Source organism: Saccopteryx leptura, chromosome 5 (genome assembly GCF_036850995.1).
Source record: "Saccopteryx leptura isolate mSacLep1 chromosome 5, mSacLep1_pri_phased_curated, whole genome shotgun sequence".
In the NCBI taxonomy this organism is placed as follows: domain Eukaryota; kingdom Metazoa; phylum Chordata; class Mammalia; order Chiroptera; family Emballonuridae; genus Saccopteryx; species Saccopteryx leptura.
This window is the reverse complement of record NC_089507.1, coordinates 114,818,193-114,842,841: the sequence shown is the minus strand read 5'-3', so window position 1 is coordinate 114,842,841 and position 24,649 is coordinate 114,818,193. Positions and strand designations below refer to the sequence as shown.

General features: G+C 42.9%; 1 protein-coding gene across 8 annotated transcripts in view; it reads right to left on the bottom strand.

Annotated features, from left to right (window-relative positions):
• Positions 1-688: 688 nt before the first annotated feature.
• Positions 689-24,649, bottom strand: part of NRP1 (neuropilin 1) — a 177,508-nt gene continuing 153,547 nt past the window's right edge. For 3 of the 8 annotated variants that reach the window (XM_066387487.1, XM_066387490.1, XM_066387488.1), the window contains 6 exons: positions 18,630-18,689; positions 13,520-13,657; positions 8,748-9,022; positions 8,181-8,277; positions 5,479-5,529; positions 689-3,533 (listed from right to left, as the gene is read on the bottom strand). In XM_066387487.1, the coding sequence (XP_066243584.1) occupies positions 3,244-3,533; positions 5,479-5,529; positions 8,181-8,277; positions 8,748-9,022; positions 13,520-13,657; positions 18,630-18,689 (911 nt within the window). In that variant the 3' untranslated portion in view covers positions 689-3,243. The remainder of the gene's footprint in view (positions 3,534-5,478; positions 5,530-8,180; positions 8,278-8,747; positions 9,023-13,519; positions 13,658-18,629; positions 18,690-24,649) is intronic. The other 5 variants (XM_066387489.1, XM_066387491.1, XM_066387495.1 and 2 more) reach the window with 4 other exon arrangements.

Sequence of the window (24,649 nt, the reverse complement as noted above, 5' to 3'; positions counted from 1 at the left end):
TGCTGTACAGGGCAGCCCACCCTTCCTGTAGTCCTTTGCTTTCAGAAGAAGATTTTCCCACCACCAGAGGACTATTAATAAAGAATTCCTTGTCTGTGGCTCCTGAGGATTAGGGTGGGCCAATATTGTTGTAACAAGACTTCAGCAGTGTCCTACTCAGCATGCTTTTGCTCCATACTTTTACTGTTTTGTTGTTGCTATTATTATTAATGTTATTATTACTATTATTTTGGTCCCCGATGGAATAGAATTTTTCCTAAGAGTTACCAAATAGCCAGTGGTAATACTATGATCAAGCTTGCCCTATACCTAAATGGAGCATGGTGCATACAGAAGGACCATCTGATATATTACCTGTTTTCTACAAGAACAACACTTGCCAACAGGTACTTGTGAATTTCATTTAAAAAACAAACAAACAAAAAAACTTGACCAAATGGAATGCAGAACATTTGACACAAGATGTGAGGTTGAAATTTTCTATTTTCTTTATGTATTATCTTGATCAGTGTCTAATTTGGGTTGGTATTCTACCTTCAGAAAATGTCTTCTTCATCTTCTCTCCCTATTAGGATATTATTTTAAAAAGAAGAACTCAGAAAAACATTGAAAGTTATTTGATGCTGGAATGATACCAATTTCTTTAACAATAACAAAGCTAATATAATAAAAGCCATCAGGTTTGGGATATTTTATGAAAATGTTTAATTCAACTGTTTCTTTGGAATGTAGTAGTCATAGTTTGTGATTTAAGTTACAGTTCAGTTCTATGCAGTTTTTATGCTACTCAGTGTCTGAGAATACAAATGTCATTTAAAGTTAAGGCTTCACTGTTCATTTTGAAACAACCATTTACAAGTGTCATACTGTCATAGAAAATAAAAATTTCTGTAAAAAAAATTTGCACAAAATTTTATGATGGTACAAAAACATGAAGCAATCATATACCAGTAAAATGAAAACATTTTACTACAGAAAATTCTATAGATTTCAATAAAGAAATGTTATTTTTACACCTTTAAAAATTATGAAACAATCTAAAACAATATAAACTGAACATTTTATAACACTGCCTTTACAAATTAATAACTTTATAAACATATAATTTTTTAAATATATTTATCAGTGCAAGATACTTTAAAATTTAAAGTTTCAGTATCATTTTTCCTTGGCTGAGGGCAATTTGAAGTTCATTGCCTTAAAAAAAAAAGAAAAAAAGAAAGAAAAAAAAAGCAAGTCTTAGTGTTTCATCTGGTAAGATTACAACAACTGAATGAATGCCTCTAGGGACAAAAATCTATTCTTCTTTCATAGTGATCGATGCTTTCCTGGAAACAAAAGGCATTCTCAATCCAATTAAACCAAGATGAATGGACTGTGTCCTCCATGATGCATAGTGGCTTCCACACCTGTTTCTAAGTGAGATCTCTACAGCAATGCAGAAAGGGAGGAAGATGTAACAGTTCTTAGTACAACATGGCAGGACCCAATAAGACTGAAAACAACCCGCCCCTTCAGACTCATTCACAGGCTGCCTGATAAGATACGGACTTCTTTGAGCGATTAGAAGCTTAGGTCCTACCAGTCCTAAGGCAGGATTTTCCTTTGTGAGAAAACAAAAGTTTCAAGAGCATTCATTCAAGTCTCTTGTTTTCTGAATGGATTTTTAAAAACATTGATTTTGAGTTCACTCACTCTTATCACCCCTAATCTGAAAATACTTTGCCAGATGGCAGGGTTTCTAGCTACTTTCTTCAATTACCTGTTCTTTCTTCCACTTCCCTCATCTCACCCAACACCAAAACAAGAAGGTGCTCCTGGATCCTTCTTATATATATGAATATAAAAACCCCGTGTTCTGGGATATCGGGAGAATTGTATCCTGTCTTTCCTTTGGGTCTCACTTAAAAGCCAATTACTATTACTTTTTTTTCTCCGCTTATCATCATTTCTATTACATGCAACGTTTCTAATCAAGGATCAAATGTGATTAAAATAGAAAAATGGCCTAAGGAAAAAAGATACTGTCACTTTAATCAGTTAACAAGAAAACCAAAGTTAGACTTTGGAGGGCAGAGTTAGGAATTTCCCTTATTTATTTATTTTAAACATAAAGTCTAGTAAAATTCTTTGCCACGACCAGCAGGTTAAAGCTGCAAATGTCTTTTCTGGACAATGGCAAAGGCTTCAATTCTAAGAGAGCGAGAAGAGAGAAGAAAGAGGGGAGAGAAAGAGTTTACATTTGAAAATACATTCCATATGAAAGGGCTGTAGGAGAGAATATTGCAGCTTTATACAAAAGGATTGAGAGACATGAATTTGAACTACGGGAAAAAAGCAGAAGTATAAAGCCACCTTGGCAAACCTTCCTAGCCCTTGCCTTCCCCCGGGCAGGACTGACATCTTGCATGAAAATCACTTTCCTCATCGTCAGTGGGCCACCAGCATTTTATTCAGAGTTGGGTTTTTACTAGCAAGGAACGGAGCGGGTTGTATAATGTAACACAAGGCGAACCAGTACAAACAAAAAGGCACTTCAGAGGACATGGACTAAGCAGTGCCGAGGCGTGGGCGTGGCAGTCGTCGGCAGCACGCCTGGTGGCCAGCGATGTCTGGTTATGGCAGCTGTCTGTATGGAGTTCACAAGCACAAGGTCTAGTACAACACTGGAAAACATCAAAGACAACGGACAGTATTGCTTCGTAAACAGCGCTGACAGAGATACTGGTACTGAGGCTACTCTAAGCGAAAACACCCTAATCCTTCCTCGCCCATGCGCAGCACAGGCAATTACACACAGGGACAGCTTCAGGAGCCCGCTGAAACACACCTTCGAATGGACTCTGGGCACTGGGCTGCATGTAGCATGTAATCAAAAGGGCCCCAGGGAATACACTAGGCGCCAGCATCTTGGATTTTGCACAGTTTCCTAAAAGGATCTGTGAGAAGAAGAGGAAAGAGGGGGAGCGGGAATCAAAATCAATCACTCAATCCATCATACTCGGTCTCAACACCAGCATTTGATTCTCCAAATGAAACCAGCAGGGAAAGGCTGACTGCGCATGATCCCGATTGCTCACACGGCTAACTTGTCCGTCCGTCGGCAGAACTCATCGCAGCTCCTGAGAAAAGCCTGGCTCAGCGTGGTCAATGCATTCCCCAGCTTGTCCAGTGAGAGATCAATGCACTCCAGTTACGTCCTTCCACCTCACCTCTCCAGCATGTCTGCTCGCCCGCTCGCCCTCAAGCCTCTGAGTAACTGCTCTGTGCGTTCAGTTTGTCCTTTTTCAACTTCACACCGTCCACCAGTTCAAAATTGTAGTTCTCCAGGGCTGATAAGTTTCTTTCTGACATCCCATTGTGCCAACAGGCACAGTACAGCACGACCCCACAGACAGCGCCCAGGAGGACACCCAGGGCGCTCATGGCTATGATGGTGATAAGGATGGGGTCCAAGGTCTTCAGCACACTGCCTGGCTTCCTGGAGATGTTCTCATCCCCTTGTCCTGTGCCCTTGTATCCTGGGGTGCTCCCTGCAGAGAAAAACAAAACTGGCTCTGTGAGCCTGGCCAACAGACCAGATGGAAGTAGACAGAAAAATAGAGGAAAGGAAAAGAAAAAGGAGAAAACCACATGCTTGCTTTGTCTGTCTTCTCCCCAGAACCTGTGGGGGATTTCTGACCTGGGGTTTGGCTCCTCAATGCTGCGAACACCCAGGTTTGTGTTTGACTCCGTGTTGAGGATGGAAGTGTGGGAGGTGAGGGTCAGGTCCGGGGGAGCTGTGACTCTGATTGCTAGCCTCACACAGGGTAACAACCAATTCTGGGTCAACAGTGGGGTTCTAACCTAACTCAGATTTTATCTGACCCACCATCTGTGCTAGATTGGAATCTTGTGTTTTCAGTCCTTGTCCTTAGCCAGATATAATCCCTAGGGTTTGCAAACTGCTTTGACACACGGGTGTCTAGCAGAGGCTGTAACCACTCTCATGTGTTCCCTGGGTCCCCACGCAGGCATGGGGAAACTGTCTTGAGCTGCCCTTCTGTGGGGTGCCTGCACTGTGCCTGGCATGGTTTATACACGTGCCTCTTTTCCCACGTGAAATCTTCATGCTAGCCAAGTTTCTCCCATGTCCACAGTGGTTTTGCTCAAGAAAAGAGGTCTTTCAGAATAGGAGCATGCTTGCTGCTGAAATTTCCAATGGCTTCTGGCTCTGATCTAGAGACCATTTCTGTGCCGTGCTGACTAGAATATGTTTAGTAATCAGCATCTGTGCAGCCCCTGTGGTTTCGCTGGGGACAGTCATACTGCCCTGCAGTTCAGTCCTTGGGGAAATGTCTTCTCTGGAGTGGAACATGGGTGATTATGAATAGGGGAGCTTTTTGCCTAATTACCTACTACTAGAAATGAGACTAAACTGCTCATGTGTAATGTACACAGTGTTTGCTTGGTGGTGCTCTGATCAACAAAGATTCCAATCAAAGAAAACCAAACATATGAGATGCAAGTCCCCAAACAGGGGCAGACAGCCCATGGGGACATATTAATATCCTCCCCCTTAATGAAATGTTGTTTTAAAACAGCCTTTAATAAAGTTTCAATCTTGGAGCGGGCTCCACAGGTAAGCTAAATGAACCACATCCAGGTCTGACTGGAGTAGGACCACATTGCTCATGGCAACAGGTACTGATGCCGACCGGCAGCGCTGGGACAAGTGTCCAGTGATTCATTACTGCTGGCCAGGAGGTGCAGAAGCTTCTGGAAATAAAATAACGGCAGGCAAGGCCTAACTCTGATCAACTGCCTTGGATTGGATCACAAAACCATGTTAAAAAATACTCATTTTCAATTTAATTTGTCTCAAGTTGGAAGCTACCACCCACAGAGCCATGCTCCTTAACTAAGTCACCACCTTGGATTTCAGTCTGCTTATCTGGAAAATGGGGATAACTGTACCTCAGAGAGCAGCTGTGAGGGATCAAGAGACAGCCTATTTAAAGTGCTCAGGACATACCAGCTCCTCAGTAAATCCTTGCACCATCATCACAGAATGTGGGTTCCAGTAGGGAGGACGGGCACACACAGAGCAAACTCAACAGACTGCCACAGTCATTAGGTTCTTGTCCTTTAAAGACCATCTCTGGGTATGAACTAGGCCCGAGTATTTGGGTTGGTTTCAAATCATAGTATGGAAACTGCCGCAGGCCTTGGGTCTGTCACAGTCCTCACTGCTTGTCTGTCGTCATGGTTATACAATGAGACCGGTCCACTCGATTATATTCTAAGCCCAATGCAGGGAGCGATGGGCCATGGCTGGCCCCTTCCCCATGGACCAGCCACTGACATAAACCAAACTGTCATAGAGGCTCCCCAAGTTTTCAGGGCAGCTTAGATTGGGTTGTGACAGGAAGTGTCTCTATCACTATCACGAAAGTCACAGAAAATGATTCTTAAAATTGGTCAGGAAGACAAATTTACCTGTGTCATCAATTTTATTTTCTGGGTTCTTTTTATCCAGGTCTGCTGGTCCTGACAAGCCAAACAAAATTGAAAAAGATGTTTGAACTGCCTACGAAATACAGTCACACAAAGTACGCAAATCTGACACATGCATGCACACACACACTCCTGACTCAGAGGGTCTCTCTGGGGGTCCAGGTACGGGTGGCCCCACCACATGACCACAGGGCCATTGACAGGCAATGTCAAAGGATTATGAAGAGGTGCTAGAAGTAGGTGGCAGTGCTGTCAGCAGAGTGGGCTGTTTTTGGAGATGAGAATGGTGGGCAGACAGGGTCTTGGCATCTGGAGTGTGGGGACACTTGGTGAACATGGGAAACAGAGGTGGGTTTGTGGGTAAGGCTAACAGCCTATGCTTCTGTAGACAACAGCTTCCTGAGTTTGATGAGTGTTTTTTTGGTTTCCCAGACAATATACCAGCTTTTTGTGGCAAGAGACCATGTCCTATGTCTTACAAAAAACAAAACAATGTTTCTGGAAAAAGTGGAGTGCCAGCATCCCTTATGGTTCTGAACAGAAGGCAGGAGTTTCTGAGTACTCTGATCATTGCTACCTTCCTAGCATTTGAACACAACAGGTGCCTCAGGTCCTATTTGGTGTATTAATGCATGAATAATTAATTAGTGCTTGATAATCTTATTGTATCCATGACTAAATATTTGGAATACATATCTGATGAATACACATATAATTATTCTAGACATCTTTTGAAGGGCACAGTGACATAAAGTTGTTTAATGGGGCTTCGGTTGTGACAACTATAGCAGAGCACACTAGTCACGTGGAAAGGAAAGGGCTTGCAGAGCTGCCTCAGCCTTCTACAGATTAGCAGGAGCCCTGGGTGCTGCTCTGCCTGTAGTAGTAAGCGGTCAGTTAAAACTTGTTGAGCTGAACAGCATTTATTTCTCTGTTGTAGTTTGTGGACTTTGCTCTACCTTCCAAAACCATCACCAGCCTGAATGAGGAAAGCGATGGTGTTACGTGCACCATGTAGCTATATGGATTCCGTCTTTTAACAGCACTTGTAGACTTGGGTGTGGGGAATATGTAAAGTAGCTGCAATGGAAAGACCCCCCTCTATGAAGATGTGCTAACCAGAGTGACATTAAATGTTTCTCCTTGCGGAGCATGAAAAAGCAGATTTTTATACACTGCTCTTTTATTTTCCTCAAATTTTTAAATCAACCCTATTAAGTTATTGTCACTTTAGGAATTATGTATATTCAATATATTCTGTAATAAAAGCTTTGTATATTGCTGAAATGATCAAAAACCCATTAGAGCCAACAGGCCTCTTTTGTCATAAGTTCACCCAATAGACTTATTCTGTTTTGTTACAGTTAACACCCCATTATATAATAAAAGATAACAAAGTTTAAGTGTAGAAAATGGAGCGTAAGACTAATTACGGTGCTATTCCATTGCCATTACGGAAGTTATTTATAATTCTATATTAAGAACTAAGGAATACAAATTAGTTTTCTGTCAGACTTTTATCCTATATATATACCAGACTGATTAAAAAAATACATTATAATACGAGGCCAAGTTTCTAAATTTAATGTATCCCCTTGAATCATGTCAAGTCTTTTGAGAGTCAGAAATACCTATTTGTTTGCAATGAAGCAAAGAAGTACAACTTCTATGTTCCATTAACAATATTAACAATGTAATCTTAAATCTGGCATTATCAACATTTTCAAAGGCCTGCTGTTTGGTTTACGCACCCACCTATTTGGAATTATCCAGATGTCTGAGTTTTCCCATTTGGCATCAGAATGTTTTGATGTGGCATATGTAGCCTGTTAACTGAGAGTCTTTTCTTGGCTACGGTCCTTGGATTCCACATCACTATATACAGTGTGTCCGTAAAGTCATGGTGCACTTCTGACCAGTCACAGGAAAGCAACAAAAGACAATAGAAATGTGAAATCTGCACCAAATAAAAGGAAAACCCTCCCAGATGCTGTAGGATGATGTGGCAGCATGTGCTCATGCGCAGATGATAACGTAACACCATGTATACAGCAGAGCAGCCCATGGCCATGCCAGTCGAGATGTGGACAGTATAGAGGAAAGTTCAGTGTGTTCTGTGGCTCACTAAATTTGACTCCGTGACCAAAGTGCAACATGAATATCGGTGCGTTTATAACGAAGCGCCACCACATAGGAATAACATTACTCGGTGAGATAAGCAGTTGAAGGAAACTGGCAGTTTGGTGGAGAAACCCCGTTCTGGTAGGCCATCAGTCAGGGATGAGTCTGTAGAGGCTATTTGGGATAGCTACCTAAGGAGCCCTAAAAAATCTGTGCGTGAGCCCACATTGAACTGCACTGATTAGGTATGAAACTGGGAGAGTTTTCCTTTTATTTGGTGCAGATTTCACATTTCTATCGTCTTTTGTTGCTTTCCTGTGACCGGTCAAAAGTGCACCACGACTTTACGAACACACTGTAGTGTTGTAAATGCCAACAAGGCATTCTAAATTAAATCGGTTAGGTAATGGGGTGACTAACGGTAAACGGGCCTGTTGCCCCAGCACGTTAATTCCACAGGATGTACTCAGAGCCCACAGTGAAATTCCAGGTCTAGGTGAACCAGGGTCCTGCCCCAGGCAAGCGCTTACTAACTAACTGGTCATTACAGAACTCGTACTCACTTGCACAGTCCTCTTGCGAAATGTGGTTGTTGATACTGATGTCATCCACTGCGATCCCACCAAGGTTTCCTTTCCCGATTTCGCCCTCGAAAATCACCTGACACAACGAGACCATTTGCACAGTATTTACATGTCCACCTCCCCCCCAGCAGTGCTCACAAAGGCTTGTTCAGCTCAATCTACAGCAGGTGGATTACATTCACAGGACTTCATACTAGCACCTGCTTTGTTAACACCCCTACACATGAACTGCCTGGTGATGGCATCAAACTTCTCCTCCAATGCTCTTTATAATACAAAACTGAAAAAACACAGGAAATAAATGAAAGGTTCTTTGCAACAGCCCCAAAATAGTCTGTGATGGAATGTTGTCACTGCTTTCTCAGCAAACTGGTTCAACTCCTGGAATTCGGGGATGGAATTTGCTACTGAGACAATCATTGCAGCAATATCTCAGGCTCAGAAAATAAATTTGGATATGAGTCCCACATCCCACTTGATAACCTTCAAAATATTGCCCAGTGTTCGTGAAGCAGCTGCCCGCCCACCCCTGGGAAAAGAGTTTACCTGGTAAAGTTTCAAGGATTTGTGGAGCAGGACACGTCCTTCCTTCCAGTGGTCCCCTTGGTGCCCAATGGCCATCCAGACCAGCTGGTCATACTCTTCTGGCTTCTGATAGCGCAACTTGACTCTCAGCGTGCCCACATGCGAACCAGACATGTGATACCAGAAGGTCATGCAGTGGGCAGAGTTCTGGGAGTAAACCACAGGGCTCACCAAGCGAGCCACCTTGCCCTTCTGGTTCTCATCAGCCTGGGAGTAGATAAAATTGCCATCACCTGCTGTGACAAAAGACATGTGTTAGGGAGAGTACCCTGAATGTATGACTCTGCTGTCTCCTTGTCTTTCAACTTCTATCACCCAAACCTTCTTTCCCAGGCTGAACACTGAGAACCCAAGGCTGCTGTGGACAGGGAGTGGGGTGCAGTTGTTGGGGTGCAAGGCTCAGCTCTGAGCTGTTGTAAATGGGCACAGGCTTGGGGGAAGGCTGCGAAGAGGCACTCGGTCACTGCTTATTGGGACTGCATCATCACAGGGACACGAGCTGTGACGCAGGCACCTTTGCACCATCATAGGCAAACTGAAAGCATAGGGCAGGCCTATTTTTGTGCAACTTTAAGACTGCCCAGCAGGCCTGACCAGGCAGTGGCACAGTGGGTAGAGCATCAGACTGGGATGCAGAGGACCTAGGTTCGAAACCCCGAGGTCTTCGGCTTGAGCATGGCTCACCAGCTTGAGCGTGGGGTCACTGGCTTGAAGCCCAGGGTTTCTGGCTTGAGCAAGGGGTCACGTGGACTGCTGTAGCCCCCCCCCCCAATTTAAGGCACATATGAGAAAGCAATCAATGAATAGCTAAGGTGCCGCAACAAAGAATTGATGCTTCTCATTTCTCTCCTTTCTATTTGTCCCCATCTGTCCCTCTCTCTGACTCTCTGTCTCTGTCAAAAAACAAATAATAAATAAAAAAGACTGCCCAGCAGCACCTGTGTGAGTATAAATGCTAAATGGAATAATTTGGACGTACTCTTACTGATCATTCAAGCATCAGGACTTCTGGCTGATGATACTTGGGTCACTATAAGAAAGCTGCATTTTCCCCAAATAATCGAGTGATCTTTTATTTCCCTCAAATTCAGGTGATTTTCTCCTAGTTTATTTTAATGGCTTATGAATTTCTGAAATACACTCTAGAACTTGAATTTCAATGGTGATACCAGCTACCGTGTGACGTGGGCTTCTCATTCAAGAGGAGGCAGGGTTGCATTCTGGCAACAGTGACACTGTGGAGCCATGAGAACTCACTGTGGCTTTGCTTTTAATAACTCCTAAAGGGAACACTTTGTCCTGTCACCACCTGGTCTACACACACTAGGCATATTTCCCTTTCTGCCCTGCAGACAGAAATACTTGCTCTTTTTCTGCCCTGATGAAAGTATGCCTCTGCTGCTCAGGCCCCCATGGGCAGCAGGGTGCTGGGTTTGCTGCCCCGAGGCTTGTGCAGGTGTGAGGTCACTGTGTGCTGTGCACATGCTGGTGGTCCTCGCACCCACCTGCCTGTGTCCGCCATGTCCATGTGGAGGAGGATGAGTCAACAGGCAGCTTTCCTCCTTCACTAGGAGGCGTATCTGAGCCTGCATCATGGTGCAGGTCTTGAGACCGATGGGTGGAAAGATAAAAGGGGGAGTGGAGAAGAATCCTGGCTCCAGCGTGTGTGCGGTCTTCTGTGACCAAGCTGACCGAGTCACTGCTGGGGTTTGTCCTATCCAATGCATTTACCATGTGGCGGTGGTCTGTCTGGGAGATGGCGCCTTTTCACTGAGATGAGTAGTGGATCAGTTCATTGAGATGGACAGTGAACAGGTGGCAGGGCACCCACCTTGCCTCTGCACTGCCCCCCACCCCCATCTTATGGAAAAAGGACTGTAGTTGGAGATCTGCAGAGAGGAAATTCAGTTATTGAGCCCGTGGGTTCAATCTGGGCAAACTGGAGAGCAGGTTTTGGACAGGAACAACCTGACGTGGGCAGGAGGATGAGACTGTCTGAGAGCTCTGCCCAGGCCTGCCCTGCTGTCTTGTGGACTTTGAAAAATCTGCTCGTCACTTTTCTGCTTCAGATGTTTCTCTGGCTCCTCACTGGTTTCAGCCCACCTGCTGCCCTAAGTCTAACTGCTTCGCACAGTAATTGTCCAAACCATACCATGGGCAATGCGCTGAGTCGCAGACCCCTGCCCTTCTTGTCTCTGCACATCACTCCCGATTCAGCTGAGCTGACAGTGCCTCTGAGACAGAACCGCTCCCTCTGACCTGCCCCCTTATGTTTCACTAGTGACAGCTGCCTCTGACAGCAGGCGCCCTATTCCACAGCATTGTGGTGGTTCCCACCCCCAGTCCACTGTGCACCATTTGAGGGCAGGGCCACCCTCCTTCATACGTTATCTCCAGGGACCAGTGTAGCACCTGCCAAGTAACAACAGAGCTGCACAAATTCTACCCTCAGGGAACCAGGAGAAGATGCCAGGCTTCAGGAACCCTCTCTGGGGAGGTGCACAGCTTCCTTCTTAGAGGTCAGATGCAGAAAAACAAGTGGAGTGGCTTCAAATAAATTCAAATGTGTGCGACAGGACAGGGCGCCGAGGCTGTGCTCATTCAAAAGCAAGCTTCCATCTGGTCTGCAGAGTGCTGCGTCCGTGTCCATCACCTGTGCCTGTGCATGCTGTGCCGGTTCCTTCACCTGCCTCTCTCCTGCCAACAAGTCCTGCCTTTCAGACGGTGGCCTCGCCTGTCACACTCGGCAGGAGTTGTGGGAGGCTCTCTCCGGTCAGGGCAGGCCCGGCCCAGCACTGCAGCCCAGTGAGCCTGGGTGTTGGGGACAACAAAACCCATGCAGCCTCCTGCGGGCATCACACATTTCAGCTGCTCACCCCAGACCAGCCCTCCTGCTCAAACACGCCACCCGTAAAATGCCGATATCCTTCCTTTCAGGGTTTTATCCCAGTTCTGGGTCAGCAACTCTGTCTTCATTTTCTCAATTAGTGCCTCACTTCAGCAAGCAAGCCTTCGAGCTTTTGTCTCTGGCAAATGTCACTTTTGACCTCCTTTGAATGTCAGTTCCTACTGAGCTGTTTGGCTCCACTTTGCATACATTCTTCCACTGTTACCGCCTTCATCCCAGCTAATTGCGTTTGGTTAATTCAAGGTCATTTTATATGCGAGGTGCCATTTACAGTCAAAGTATTTTAAATCTTCTTAACATGGCTTGTCTTGAGATTCAATGGGAAATGTCTCAGAATTGAGGGAGTCGAATTTTATCCAATTTCCTTGTCATTCTCATTAGGCAAGGAACTAGCTGGGGTAGAAGAAGGTCTATTCAAACCCACTTAATGGTTCCATTCACTGGGGGAAAGTGAACAGCAAAATGGGAAAGAAATGAATTGCCCTTGGCCTATTCCTCTGTCCATGGATCCACCTGCCCAAGCACCAGCATGGGGGAGAACTTTGATGAGGTTTCTCAGTGACAGTCACAGCCCCTCTGGGGTATCTCTGGAAAGCCAATGCTCAAGTAAGCAGACATGGAAGCGTCACCTGAGCATGGTAGATGTTTGAGGGTCGGATGTCCCTTGTGAGTGTGTGCACGCTTTTTGGAGCACACTGCTGGCTCTTTGCACCATGCTTCAAGTTGGGTGATGAAATGGATGCAAAGAAAACAGGGTGTGGTAGGTAGAGGAGTTCCCTGGAGTGGCTGTAAACGTCCTTCCTCTACCGGTCCGTCCGCCACCAATTCATCTTCGAGGCGAAGTAAGGCAAGCGATGGGGTGGGTTGTGTGACCTGGGGTGTGTGTGGCAGTGTTTCTACCTGCTTGGATTTAAAATCTTCCCTAAAAGAGTAAGAACCCCAACCTACTTTGAGCCACTTCCACTTCAAGGGTCCAGAGAGAGCAAGCTTAGAGCTCACTCATTGCTTGTTTGGCTGGAAATAAATGGGATGACATAATACGCATCTGGACTTGCTGCAAAGTAGTTCAGAGTCGGCCCTGGCTGGTTGGCTCAGTGGGCAGAGTGTCAGCCTGGGATGCAGATGTCCCAGGTTTGATTCCTGGTCGGAGCACACAGGAGAAGCGACCATCTGCTTCTCTCCCTTCCCCACTCCCCCATCTCTCCTTCTTTCCCTCTCGTAGCCAGTGGCTCGACTGGTTTAAGCGTTGGCCCCTCGCATGGAGGATAGCTCCATTGGTCCCAGTGTTGGCCTCAAGTGCTCAAAATAGCTTGGTTGATTCGAGCATCATCACCAGACAAAGGTTGCCTGGTGGATTCCAGTCAGGGTGCATGCAGGAATCTGCCTCACTATCTCCCTTTCTCTCACTTAAATAAAAAAAAATCCAGAGTCAGGGACAATAGAGATAAAATAAGATTCCTGTGACTTGGTGATTATGGAAGTTGGAGTGTGTACATTGAATGTTTGTGTTACTGTGTCTTTTCTACTTTTAAATATGTGTGAAAGCTTTCACTAAACAAACTCAGAGAAAGTATAAAACCCAGGACGAATTCACACAACTTTCCCCAGTCTGCTGTTTTTTCAGATCTAGTTATTAAATTTAATCAGCAATATCTGCTACTAAGTTTATCTTCATTAAGGAAAGAGATCTTTTTAATTCCAGGAAATAAAAACAGACATAAATGTTGTGCAGTATTTTCTATACCCCCTTAGAGTCGCAGACCCCAGAAACCCTCACAGTTACCCCTCCAATTCAGAAACGAGGCCGCAGTGAACTCTCCATTACCTGTGTGATCCTGGATCGGTCCCGTTTTGCTGGTCAACACACTCCACTTGAGTTGCACGTGATTGTCGTGTTCCCAGTGACAGAATGTCTTGTGAGAACCCCAGCCAAATTCACAGTTAAAACCATATGTTGGAAATTCTTCCACGGGTGGAAAGAAAAAATAGACAAGCAGAGAAAGACAAATTTACTCATCAAGGTCAGAAGGGCTCCTCTGTTCATTCATGGAAAGCCCAATTTATATAACTTAATGTCTGTTTGAAAATTCTGGAAAAGCCACAAAATCTGGCACTACCAGGAAACACAAAAGATTCATGGTGATGTTGAAGCATTTGCAAAATCACATTTAGTAATTTTTTTTTTTAAAACCCAGCTTTATAAAAAAAATATGGACTTCCTGTCAGTTTGGTTTTATATGAAATTTCCAGGAAGGCTACTTCCCAAAGTATGTACTTTCTATCTGTGACATTCTCCCTATTTCTACAATATTGAGCATAACAGATACTGTGTTCCTGATGATGGATCATAGAAACTGGTAGTTACCAATTAAGAGCATTGTAATTAGAGATTGAGCTTGGACTCACAAGGCTTGGACAGTGGCAGGTGACTGCAGCACCCTGTATTCTCATCATAGTAGTGTGCATGTCGGGTCTTCGGTGTCAGATTTCTGAAGCAGTGCTTAAAATTATTTTCTCTTCTGCTGTGCTTTCTGCTGGGTCAATTAATGTTAAGTGTGGTTTTTGCTTCTGCAGTAAATTTTTACATTTGCATATAAATTGCTCACCCCACTTAAAAGCCTCAATGTGAGGTCATGTAAAACCAAGGCACGTTTAAATAGCTACCCAGTTTTTAGCTTTTTTTTTTTTTTATGTTCAAAAAGCTTCCTTTGGGATTTGAAAGGGAATATGAGTACATTCTCAGGAATGAATCCTCTTGTGTTCTATGAGGTGCCACTTGCCTATAGCATTTTTTGTTTGTTTGTTTGTTTGTTTTATCTTTTTTTTCCTTTGACTCTACCGTCCTTTGGAAAGTAGCTTGAGTCTCAAGTGAGAAAAGAAATGAAATCATGGATACTTAGAATTTTGGGGGGTAAATTTAAGCTAATAAAAAAACCGTAAAGATAAGACCCTCAAGCGTCTGTCAGTTCTAAGCCTACTCCTTGTTAAAATGCCACACAAAGACAGACACCGTTTTCCTAATGAAGGGGGTGGGGCAATGCTTCTCACTGAGGTCAGGCAGTCCACAAGGTGGCAGCATTAACATGGAGAGCAAGGTGACTAGGGCCACCTGCCAGTGGGACTTATTGTCTCAAAACTACGCTTGTCCCTCTTAAGAAAAGTGTGCTGTTACCTGCTGTATTAGGCTGAGGACTTACCTTGTTTTGATCTTTTCTTTAACTTTACCGAAGTGTTTAATACAAAATATCTTACTTTCTTCTTTGAGCTTGGCTCCTTTGCCCTTCCCTTACTTTAACAAGGGCAAAAAGAATTTTAATGGAAAGATCTAGTGACGAGATAACAATGAATTTTTTTTTTTTTTTGCATTTTTAGTTTTTAAGGAACTCTTTTCAAATGTTAACGTGGGCCCTGGCTGGTTGGCTCAGTGGTACAGCATCAGCCCAGCATGTGGATGCTCCAGGTTCGATTCTAGGTCAGGGCACACAGGAGAGAGAGGTGTCCATTTGCTTCTCCACCCCACCCTCTCTCATTTCTCTTTCTTTTCACCTCCCGCAGCCATGGCTGGATTGGAGCAAGTTGGCCCCAAGTGCTGAGGATGGCTCCATGGCCTTCATGTCAGAGGCTAAGAAGAGCTTGGTTGCTGAGCAATGGAGCAACGCCCCAGAAGAATAGAGCATCACTCCCTAGTGGGCTTGCTGGGTGAATCCCAGTCAGGCGTGTGTGGGAGTCTGTCTCTGCCTCTCCTCCTAAATATGTCGTCTAGTATAGAAAAAAACATCATCTGTTATTTCGGCTATCAGTATTCAGGTGATATCACAAGACACATGACCTTGGGTATCTATGCAATCACAGAACATGGGGCAGCTCTGCCTGAAATGACGGCATTGGCACTTCTCCTGGTGCAGGGAGCAGGAATGCCCCTTGACCTTCCCGTGTTCTTTCTGGCTCTGAGTCTGACAGGGCGAACTGCTCCAACATTTCATATTTGCTACTCTTGTGTCTTCTTGGTCTGATTATGTAATGTACTTTTAACAATCTGGCTTGTTTCAAATATAAATTAAAAGAAAAGATCTATGCATTTTATGGGGGAGGAGTATAGAGTAAGAAGTGCTCAATGTGGACAATTTGACCCTGGATAGAAAGGCTGTTAAACACACAGAACATTTATAGCAAGGAGAAAGGAAAATAAAGAAACAAACAAACAAAGAGAAAGAGAGAAGGGGAAAAGAAGAGGAGAAGAGACTTGAGAAACAGAAAAAGAGAAGCAACAGATGAATGAAATAAGTATATAGGACTATTGACCTTCAAATCTTCAAAATATTACCCACACCCCATAACTGCACAATTCTTATTAAATTCATTGGAAATAATCTGGCCAAATTCCTTCTTGACTCTTAAAAATAGCAGGAAACAATATTCTGAACTTAAAACACATTTATAGCTGCCATGGGCTAGCAAGCCAGCTGTGCCTGTTGGACTGATCTTGCCTGCAGTTGAACCATGAGCACTGAGTATGCACGAGGATTTAAATTTCAAATCTGGATTTCTGTGGAGGGTGTTAACTTGCTTATTCGGAGACTGGACCTTTAGTACATATCAGTGGAGGAGGCCCATGGAATCACAGGCTATGACTACACACTGAGCTGCTCTCGGAAATGTTTGGCGATCTTCAGAGGTAAAAGCCTTCACCAGGCGGTGGTGGATCTAACATACAGAATTCCCATAAGTTCCAGGCAGAGAATTAATAGACTTTGGGGCATCTGACTCCAACCCAGAAAGTGTGTGAATATTACATGCCCACTGAGTAGTATATTGATAAGAACCTTCAAAATGAAACCCAGAGACTCTGTTTGAGTCTATACTGGCCTCATCAAAATCAGACTGTAATGAAGGTGTAGGGTTCTGATTTTCTGCTGCTGTTAAAGATGCCTGAGGAATCTGAAGCCTGCAGACCAGTGTGGACCTGGCCACTGAGGGGACACCTCACAGTTAGAACTGGCCTCTCAGGTCCTCATGAGAACCCTGAACACTGGCTTCATTAGAAGGTGACAATGCACAGGATGCCTCATAATATGTCAGACATCCATTATCCACAAACAAGGACTAGGAGCCTGATTGTGATTCAGGCAATGGAAAAAACAGGAAACCAGGGTGATTAGTAAAGGATGCTGGGCAGACTCTGAAATTCAGAACTGGACCCTATCAGTAAACTCTGTGGTTTGACGTGAACTCGTTCAGATTGTGGTAACAATGGGTCTTCTGGTTCATGAGTTATACATCTGCCCTGTGAGTACAGTAGGTCCTGTGAGGTGACTGTCTGGCCCTGGAGCTCCTTTGGGAGGCCTGCATGCTCACGGCCTTGAGCTCATGTCCAAATCAAGCATGCCTACAAAGTCATTCCTGTTCTGCTAGTACAGACCTTCCACATTTAGGGAGAACACTCCCATTTTGAAATCTGATGTTTACCTTTCCATTTTCTCTGCAGCTGTTGTTCCATTTTATGTGTTTAATGAGTTCTAGTCAAGCTCTTATGATAGGCAAAAGGAGGGATGATGTAAAACATGTAAATTGGCAATTTCCTAGTGGTTTTCATTAATTCTCCAGCAAGAGAAGAAACTAAAACAACAGTGAAATGGTTGCTACATTCCTAGCACTTCATTGTCCCCCCTCACGCCACTCCTGTATCACAGGGCCACACAGAGCCAGCTGGTGTGTTTCCACAGAAATCCACCCCAAAGGGGGGCCAGCGCTCAGGGCTGCACAGTCCATCAAGGCCACACTTGATCATGCGGAAAGATGTGCGCAGGACTACATGTTTTCAGACTTTTTAGGGGGACAGAGTATCCTTTTGTCCCATCTTTTGGTCTGTGGAGTGTTTGAGCTGTGTGGCAACCGGGATTGTCTGCCAAGCACACTACAGGGAAATGGGGAGGTGGGAGTGAAGTCCAACTAAAAAGAAGTTTGTTTTGCAGCTCACTCAGGCCAGTGGTGCCAGGGTCCCCAAAGGAAGCCTGCTAATTAGAGCAGTGCTGTCCACTGGGCCTCGCTGGGGAGTGTCGCAGTGTTGAGGAAGCCATGACACACACCACCCGCCCCCTTAATGAGGGGCTGCTGAGGCCAAGGCTGAGTGAGCCTCTATAGAGGAAATGGGAGATGCTGGAAAGCTGACCTGCTCACCTTGCTCTAATGATTAACTTGAAAGTATTTAAAACCTCTGATTGCTTACACTGACTGTTTCCCCTTGTGTGGGTCTGTGGGGAAGAATTTTACAGAGTACTAACACAACACAAAGGACCAGGGAGGAAGGCTACCGCTTAACCGTGCTGGCCTTGATAAGAGGTGAACCGGGGCTTTAAAAAGTCACTGGACTTTTCTATTAATAAAAGCACAAGGAAGTGCCGTGCCCAAGGGTGGCCCTCACGCCATGCATGGTTATAGCCATGGCTTCCTGAGCCCTGTTCCATGGAACGCCCACTGGAAACACTGTTGTGACACTGCCAGCTCTGAAGCAGACAAAACCGACAAACTCTGCTGGTCTCCATTTTTGCAGTTCAGGGACGAAAATAAATAGGCTGCTGTTGGCGAGATCTCCTCCAGCAGTTTGCAAACACAGCCTGCGTCCTAGATGGGCTGCACTTAAACAAAGTATGTTACCCCATCTCTGCGGTGGGGAGCTGGGTTCTCACCATGTGGCAATTACTTGATGGAGCAGGAAATCTTGCTCCCAGCTGCACTACATGTGGATGGGAGAGAGGCAGTATTTATGGCTCACGCTTGGAGACCATATGCCATGTGGCATCTCTTTCCTAGGACTTTGAGGGAACGTGAAACCCAACAGTTCAGCGATGCTCTATTCTGGAAAGGGGAGATGCAGAGGGCAGTGGGAAAGGACAGGTGTATGGGAAATCTACCACGTTTTCTATTTTGTTTGATACCTGATTGTATTGTGCTGTCTATTACAGTTGGCTTTTCTGTGGTCAGCACAGTGGTACCACCTGAAAAAGAGAACAGTAATATACAAAAGTGAGAAACCGGAAGAGCTGTAGATAATACACAGAAGAGAAATGTTGCATGCTTATGTACATTCAACAGAGGCAAACATTTTCTGCAGAAAAATCCTTCTTTTAATCCTAGCTATAGTCATGGTTTTACTTAAATTTTTTTCATTATGCTCTCAAGTTCAGATAATATTTATTATTACTAATCCAACACATTTATTTTTCTTTATATTTATTTATGATTTTAATTTGTTGTGTTTACATATATTCAAGTGTCCCACTGAATATATTTCTCCCCACCCTGTGTTCTCCTCGGTGCCCCCCCGCCCCTCCTGCCCCTCAATACCCTCCCCCCTTCCCTCCAGGATTTGCTGTCCTGCTCTCTATAATGCTGTGTTATGTATATATATCAATAATTTCACGAATCTCTTTCCCTTCTCTGATTCCATCCTCTCATCCCCTTTCCCTCTGACCACTTCCCTTCTGGTCCCTTTGATCCCACCTCTGTCTCTATTCTGTTCCTCAGTTCACATTGTTCATTGGATTCCTCAAATGAGTGAGGTCATATAATATTTTTTCTTTCTCTGCCTGGCTTATATCACTTAACATAATAGTTTCCAGGTCCATCCATATTGTCACAAAAGATAAGATTTCCTTCTTCCTCATAGCTGTGTATTCCATTGTGTATCTGTACCACAGCTTTTTAATCCACTCGTCCACTAATGGACACTTGGGCTGTTTCCAGATCTTGGCTATTGTAAACAATACAACAATAAACATGCGCGTACATTTCTTCTTTTGAATCAGTGATTTGGTATTCATAAGATATATTCCTAAAAGTGGGATTGCTGGGTCAAAGGGCAATTCCAGTTTTAATATTTGAGGAATCTCCATGCTGTTTTCCACAGTGGATGCACCAGTCTGCATTCCCACCAGCAGTGCAGGAGGGTTCCCTTTCCTCCACACCCTCCCCAGCACTAATTATTCTGTGTTGTTTTGTTGATGAGTGCCATTCTGACTGGTGTGAGGTGGTATCTCATTGTGGTTTTAATTTGCATCTCTCTAATGATTAGTGGTGTTGAGCATTTTTTTATATGCCTATTGGCCATCTGTATGTCCTCTTTGGAGAAGTGTCTATTCATTTCTTTTGCCCATTTTTTTTTATTGGATTGTTTACCTTCCTGGTGCTGAGTTTTATAAGTCTTTATAAATTTTGGTTGTTAACCCCTTATCAGACGTATTGGCGAATATATTCTCCCATTGTGTGCATTGTTTTTTTATTTTTTTAAAGGTGTCTTTTGCTGTGTAAAAGCTTTTTAGTTTGATATAGTCCCATTTGTTCATCCTGTCTTTACTTCACTTGCCCATGGAGATAAATCAGCAAAAATATTGCTACGAGAGATATCAGAGAGTTTACTGCCTATGTTTTCATCCAAGATGTTTATGATTTCACAACTTATATTTAAGTCTTATATTCATTTTGAGTTGACTTTTGTGAATGGTGTAAGTTGGTGATTCAGTTTCATTTTTTGCAAGTACTTGTCCAATTTTCCCAACACCATTTGTTAAAGAGACTGTCTTTACTCCATTGTATGTACTTACCTCCTTTGTCAAATATCAATTGTCCATAAAGATATGGGTTTATTTCTGGGTTCTCTGTTCTGTTCCATTGATCTGTATGCCTATTCTTATGCCGATACCGAGCTGTTTTGAGTACAATTGCCTTGTAGTATAACTCGATATCAGGAAGTGTAATACCTCCCACTTTATTCTTCTTTTTCAGAATTGCTGAGGCTATTCGTGTTCTTTTTTGGTTTCATATAAATTTTTTGAATATTTTTTCTATATCTTTGCAGTATGTTATTGGTATATTAATATGAATTGCATTGAATTTGTAGGTTGCTTTGGGTAACATAGACATTTTAATGATGTTTATTCTTCCTATCCATGAACATGGTATATGCTTCCACTTGTTTGTGTTTTCTTTGTTTCATTTATCAATGTTTTATAATTTTCTACGTACAAATATTTAACCTCTTTGGTTAAATTTACTCCTGGGTACTTTATTTTTTGTTGTTGCAATAGTGAAGGGCATTGTTTCCTTAATTCTCTTTCAGACAGTTCATTGTTGGTGTATAATAACGCCTCTGATTTCTGAATATTGATTTTATATCCCGCCACATTGCTGAATTCATTTATCAGGTCCAGTAGTTTTTTGATTGAGACTTTAGGGTTTTCTATGTACAGTATCATATCATCAGCAAATAATGATAGTTTTACTTCTTCTTTTCCAATTTGGATGCCTTTATTTCTTCTTCTTGTCTGATTGCTGTGGCTAGGACTTCCAGAACTATGTTGAATAAGAATGGTGAAAGGGGGCACCCCTGCCTTGTTCCTGATCTTAAGGGAAATTCTTTTAATATTTGCCCATTGATTATGATGTTGGCTGTGGGTTTGTCATAGATGGCCTTTATCATGTTGAGTTATGATCCCTGTATTCCCACTTTGTTGAGGATTTTGATCATAAATGGGTGCTGTATTTTATCAAATGCTTTTTCTGTATCTATTGATATTATCATGTGATTTTTATAATTTCTTTTATCTGTTGAATCACATTGATTGATTTGAGAATATTGTACCAGCCTTGTCTCCCAAAAAATCCCATCTGATCATGATGTATGATTTTTTTGTGTGTATTGCTGGATCCAGTTTGTTAATATATTGTTGAAAATTTTAGCATCTACGTTCATTAGGGATATAGGTCTATAGTTTTCTTTCTTTGTAGTGTCTTTGAATGGTTTTGAAATTAGAATTATGCTTGCCTCATAAAAAGAGTTTGGAAGTCTTCTGTCCTCTTGAATTTTTTGAAATAGCTTAAGAAAGATAGGAGTTAGTTTTTCTTTAAATATTTGGTAAAATTTGCCTTTGAAGCCATCTGGCCCAGGACTTTTGTTTGTTGGGAGTTTTTGATAACTGTATCAATCTCATTTGATGTAACCGGTCTAAACAGGTTTTCTGATTCTTCTATATTAATTTTTAAAAGATTATATGTTTATAGGAATTTGACCATTTTGCCTAGGTTGTCTAATTTTTTAAAATCTTATTTTTATTAATTTTAATGCAGTGACATTGATAAATCAGGGTACTTATGTTCCGTGAAAACATCTCCAGATTATTTTGACATTTGATTAAGTTGCATAACTCTCAACCAAAGTCAAATTGTCTTCTGTTATCTTCTATCTGGTTTTCTTTGCGCCCTTCCCCTCCCCCCACTCCCTCTCTCTCTTTTCTCAACCCTCCCCACAACCCTACCCCACCCCCTGTTCCATCACATTCTTGTCCATGTCTCTGAGTCTCATTTTTATGTCCCATCTATGTATGGATTCATATAGTTCTTAGTTTTTTCTGATTTACTTATTTCATTCCATATAATGTTATCAAGGTCCATCCATGTTATTGTAAGTGATCCAATGTCATCATTTCCTATGGCTGAGTAGTATTCTATAGTATATATGTACCAAAGATTTTAATCCACGCGTCGTCTGACGGACACTTGGGCTGTTTCCAGATCTTCGCTATTATGAACAATGCTGCCATTACATGGGGGTGCATTTCTCCTTCTGGAACAGTTCTATGGTGTTCTTAGGGTATATTCCTAAAAGTGGGATAGCTGGGTCAAAAGGCAGTTCAATTTTCAATTATTTTTTTTGTATTTTTCTGAAGCTAGAAATGGGGAGAGACAGTCAGACAGACTCCCGCATGCGCCCGACTGGGATCCACCCAGCATGCCCACCAGGGGCGACGCTCTGCCCACCAGGGGGTGATGCTCTGCCCCTCCGGGGCATCGCTCCATTGCGACCAGAGCCACTGCAGTGCCTGGGGCAGAGGCCAAGGAGCCATCCCCAGTGCCCGGGCCATCTTTGCTCCAATGGAGCCTCGGCTGCGGGAGGGGAAGAGAGAGACAGAGAGGAAGAAGAGGGGGAGGGGTGGAGAAGCAGATGGGCGCCTCTCCTGTGTGCCCTGGCCAGGAATCGAACCTGGGACTTCTGCACACCAGGCTGACGCTCTATCACTGAGCCAACCAGCCAGGGGCAATTTTCAATTTTTTGAGGAATCTCCATACCGTATTCCACAGAGGCTGCACCAGTCTGCATTCCCACCAGCAGTGTAGGAGGGTTCCCTTTCTCCACGTCCTCGCCAGCACTTATTCTGTGTTGTTTTGTTATGAGCGCCATTCTGATCGGTGTGAGGTAATATCTCATTGTGGTTGTAATTTGCATTTCTCTAATGATTAGTGATGTTGAGCATTTTTTTATATGCCTATTGGCCATCTGTATGTCTTCTTTGGAGAAGTGTCTATTCATTTCTTTTGCCCATTTTTGGATTGGATTGTTTGTCTTTCTGGTGTTGAGATTTACAAGTTCTTTATAAATTTTGGTATTAACTCCTTATCAGATGTACTGTCAAATATGTTCTCCCATTGTGTAGTTTGTCTTTTTATTCTGTTCTTATTGTCTTTGGCTGTGCAAAAGCTTTTTATTGATAGTTTGATATAGTCCCATTTGTTTATCCTGTCTTTTATTTAACTTGCCCATGGAGATAAATCAGCAAATATATCGCTGTGAGAAATGTCGGAGAACTTACTGCCTATGTTTTCTTCTAAGATGCTTATGGTTTCATGCCTTACATTTAAGTCTTTTATCCATTTTGAGTTTATTTTTGTGAATGGTATAAGTTGGTAGTCTGGCTTCATTTTTTTTGCAGGTAGCTGTCCAATTTTCCCAACACCATTTATTAAAGAGGCTGTTGTTAATCCATTGTATGCCCTTACATCATTTGTCAAATATCAGTTGTCCATAGAGCTGTGGGTTTATTTCTGGGTTCTCTGTTCTGTTCCATTGATCTATATGCCTGTTCTTATGCCAGTACCAGGCTGTTTTGAGTACAATGGCCTTGTAGTATAACTTGATATCAGGAAGTGTAATACCTCCCCCTTTATTCTTGTTTTTTAAGATTGCTGAGGCTATTCGTGTTCTCTTCTGGTTCTATATAAATTTTTGGAATATGTTATCTATATCTTTAAAGTATGTCATTGGTATTTTAATTGGTATTGCATTGAATTTATAAATTGCTTTGGTAACAGACATTTTAATGATGTTTATTCTTCCTAACCATGAGCATGGTATATGCTTCCACTTGTTTGTATCTTCCTTGATTTCTTTTATCAATATTTTATAATTTTCCGAGTACAAGTCTTTAATCTCCCTGGTTAAATGTACCCCTAGGTACTTTATTTTTTTGGTTGTAATAGTGAAGGGGACTGTTTCCTTAATTTCTCTTTCTGACTGTTCATTGCTTGTGTATAAAAATGCCTCTGATTTCTGAGTATTAATTTTATATCCTGCCACTTTGTTGAAGTCATTTATCAGGTCCAGTAGTTTTATGACTGAGACTTTAGGGTTTTCTATATATAATATCATATCATCTGCAAATAATGATAGTTTTATTTCTTCTTTTCCAACTTGAATGCCTTTATTTCTTCTTCTTGTTTGATTGCTGTGGCTAGGACTTCCAGGACTATGTTGAATAAGAGTGGTGAAAGGGGCAACCCTGCCTTGTTCCTAATCTTAAGGGGATTGCTTTTAATTTTTTCCCATTGAGTATGATGTTGGCTTTGTGTTTGTCATAGATGGCTTTTATCATGTTGAAGTATGTTCCCTGTATTTCCACTTTGTTGAGAGTTTTGCTCATGAATGGGTGCTGGATTTTATCAAATGTTTTTTCTTCATCGATTCAAATTACCTTGTGGTTTTTCTCCTTCCTTTTGTTTATGTGATGAATAACATTGATTGATTTACAAATATTGTACCAGCTTTGCCTTTCTCAAATAAATCCCACTTGATCATGGTGTATGATTGTCCATACAGTTGGATCTGGTTTGCTAATATTTTGTTGGG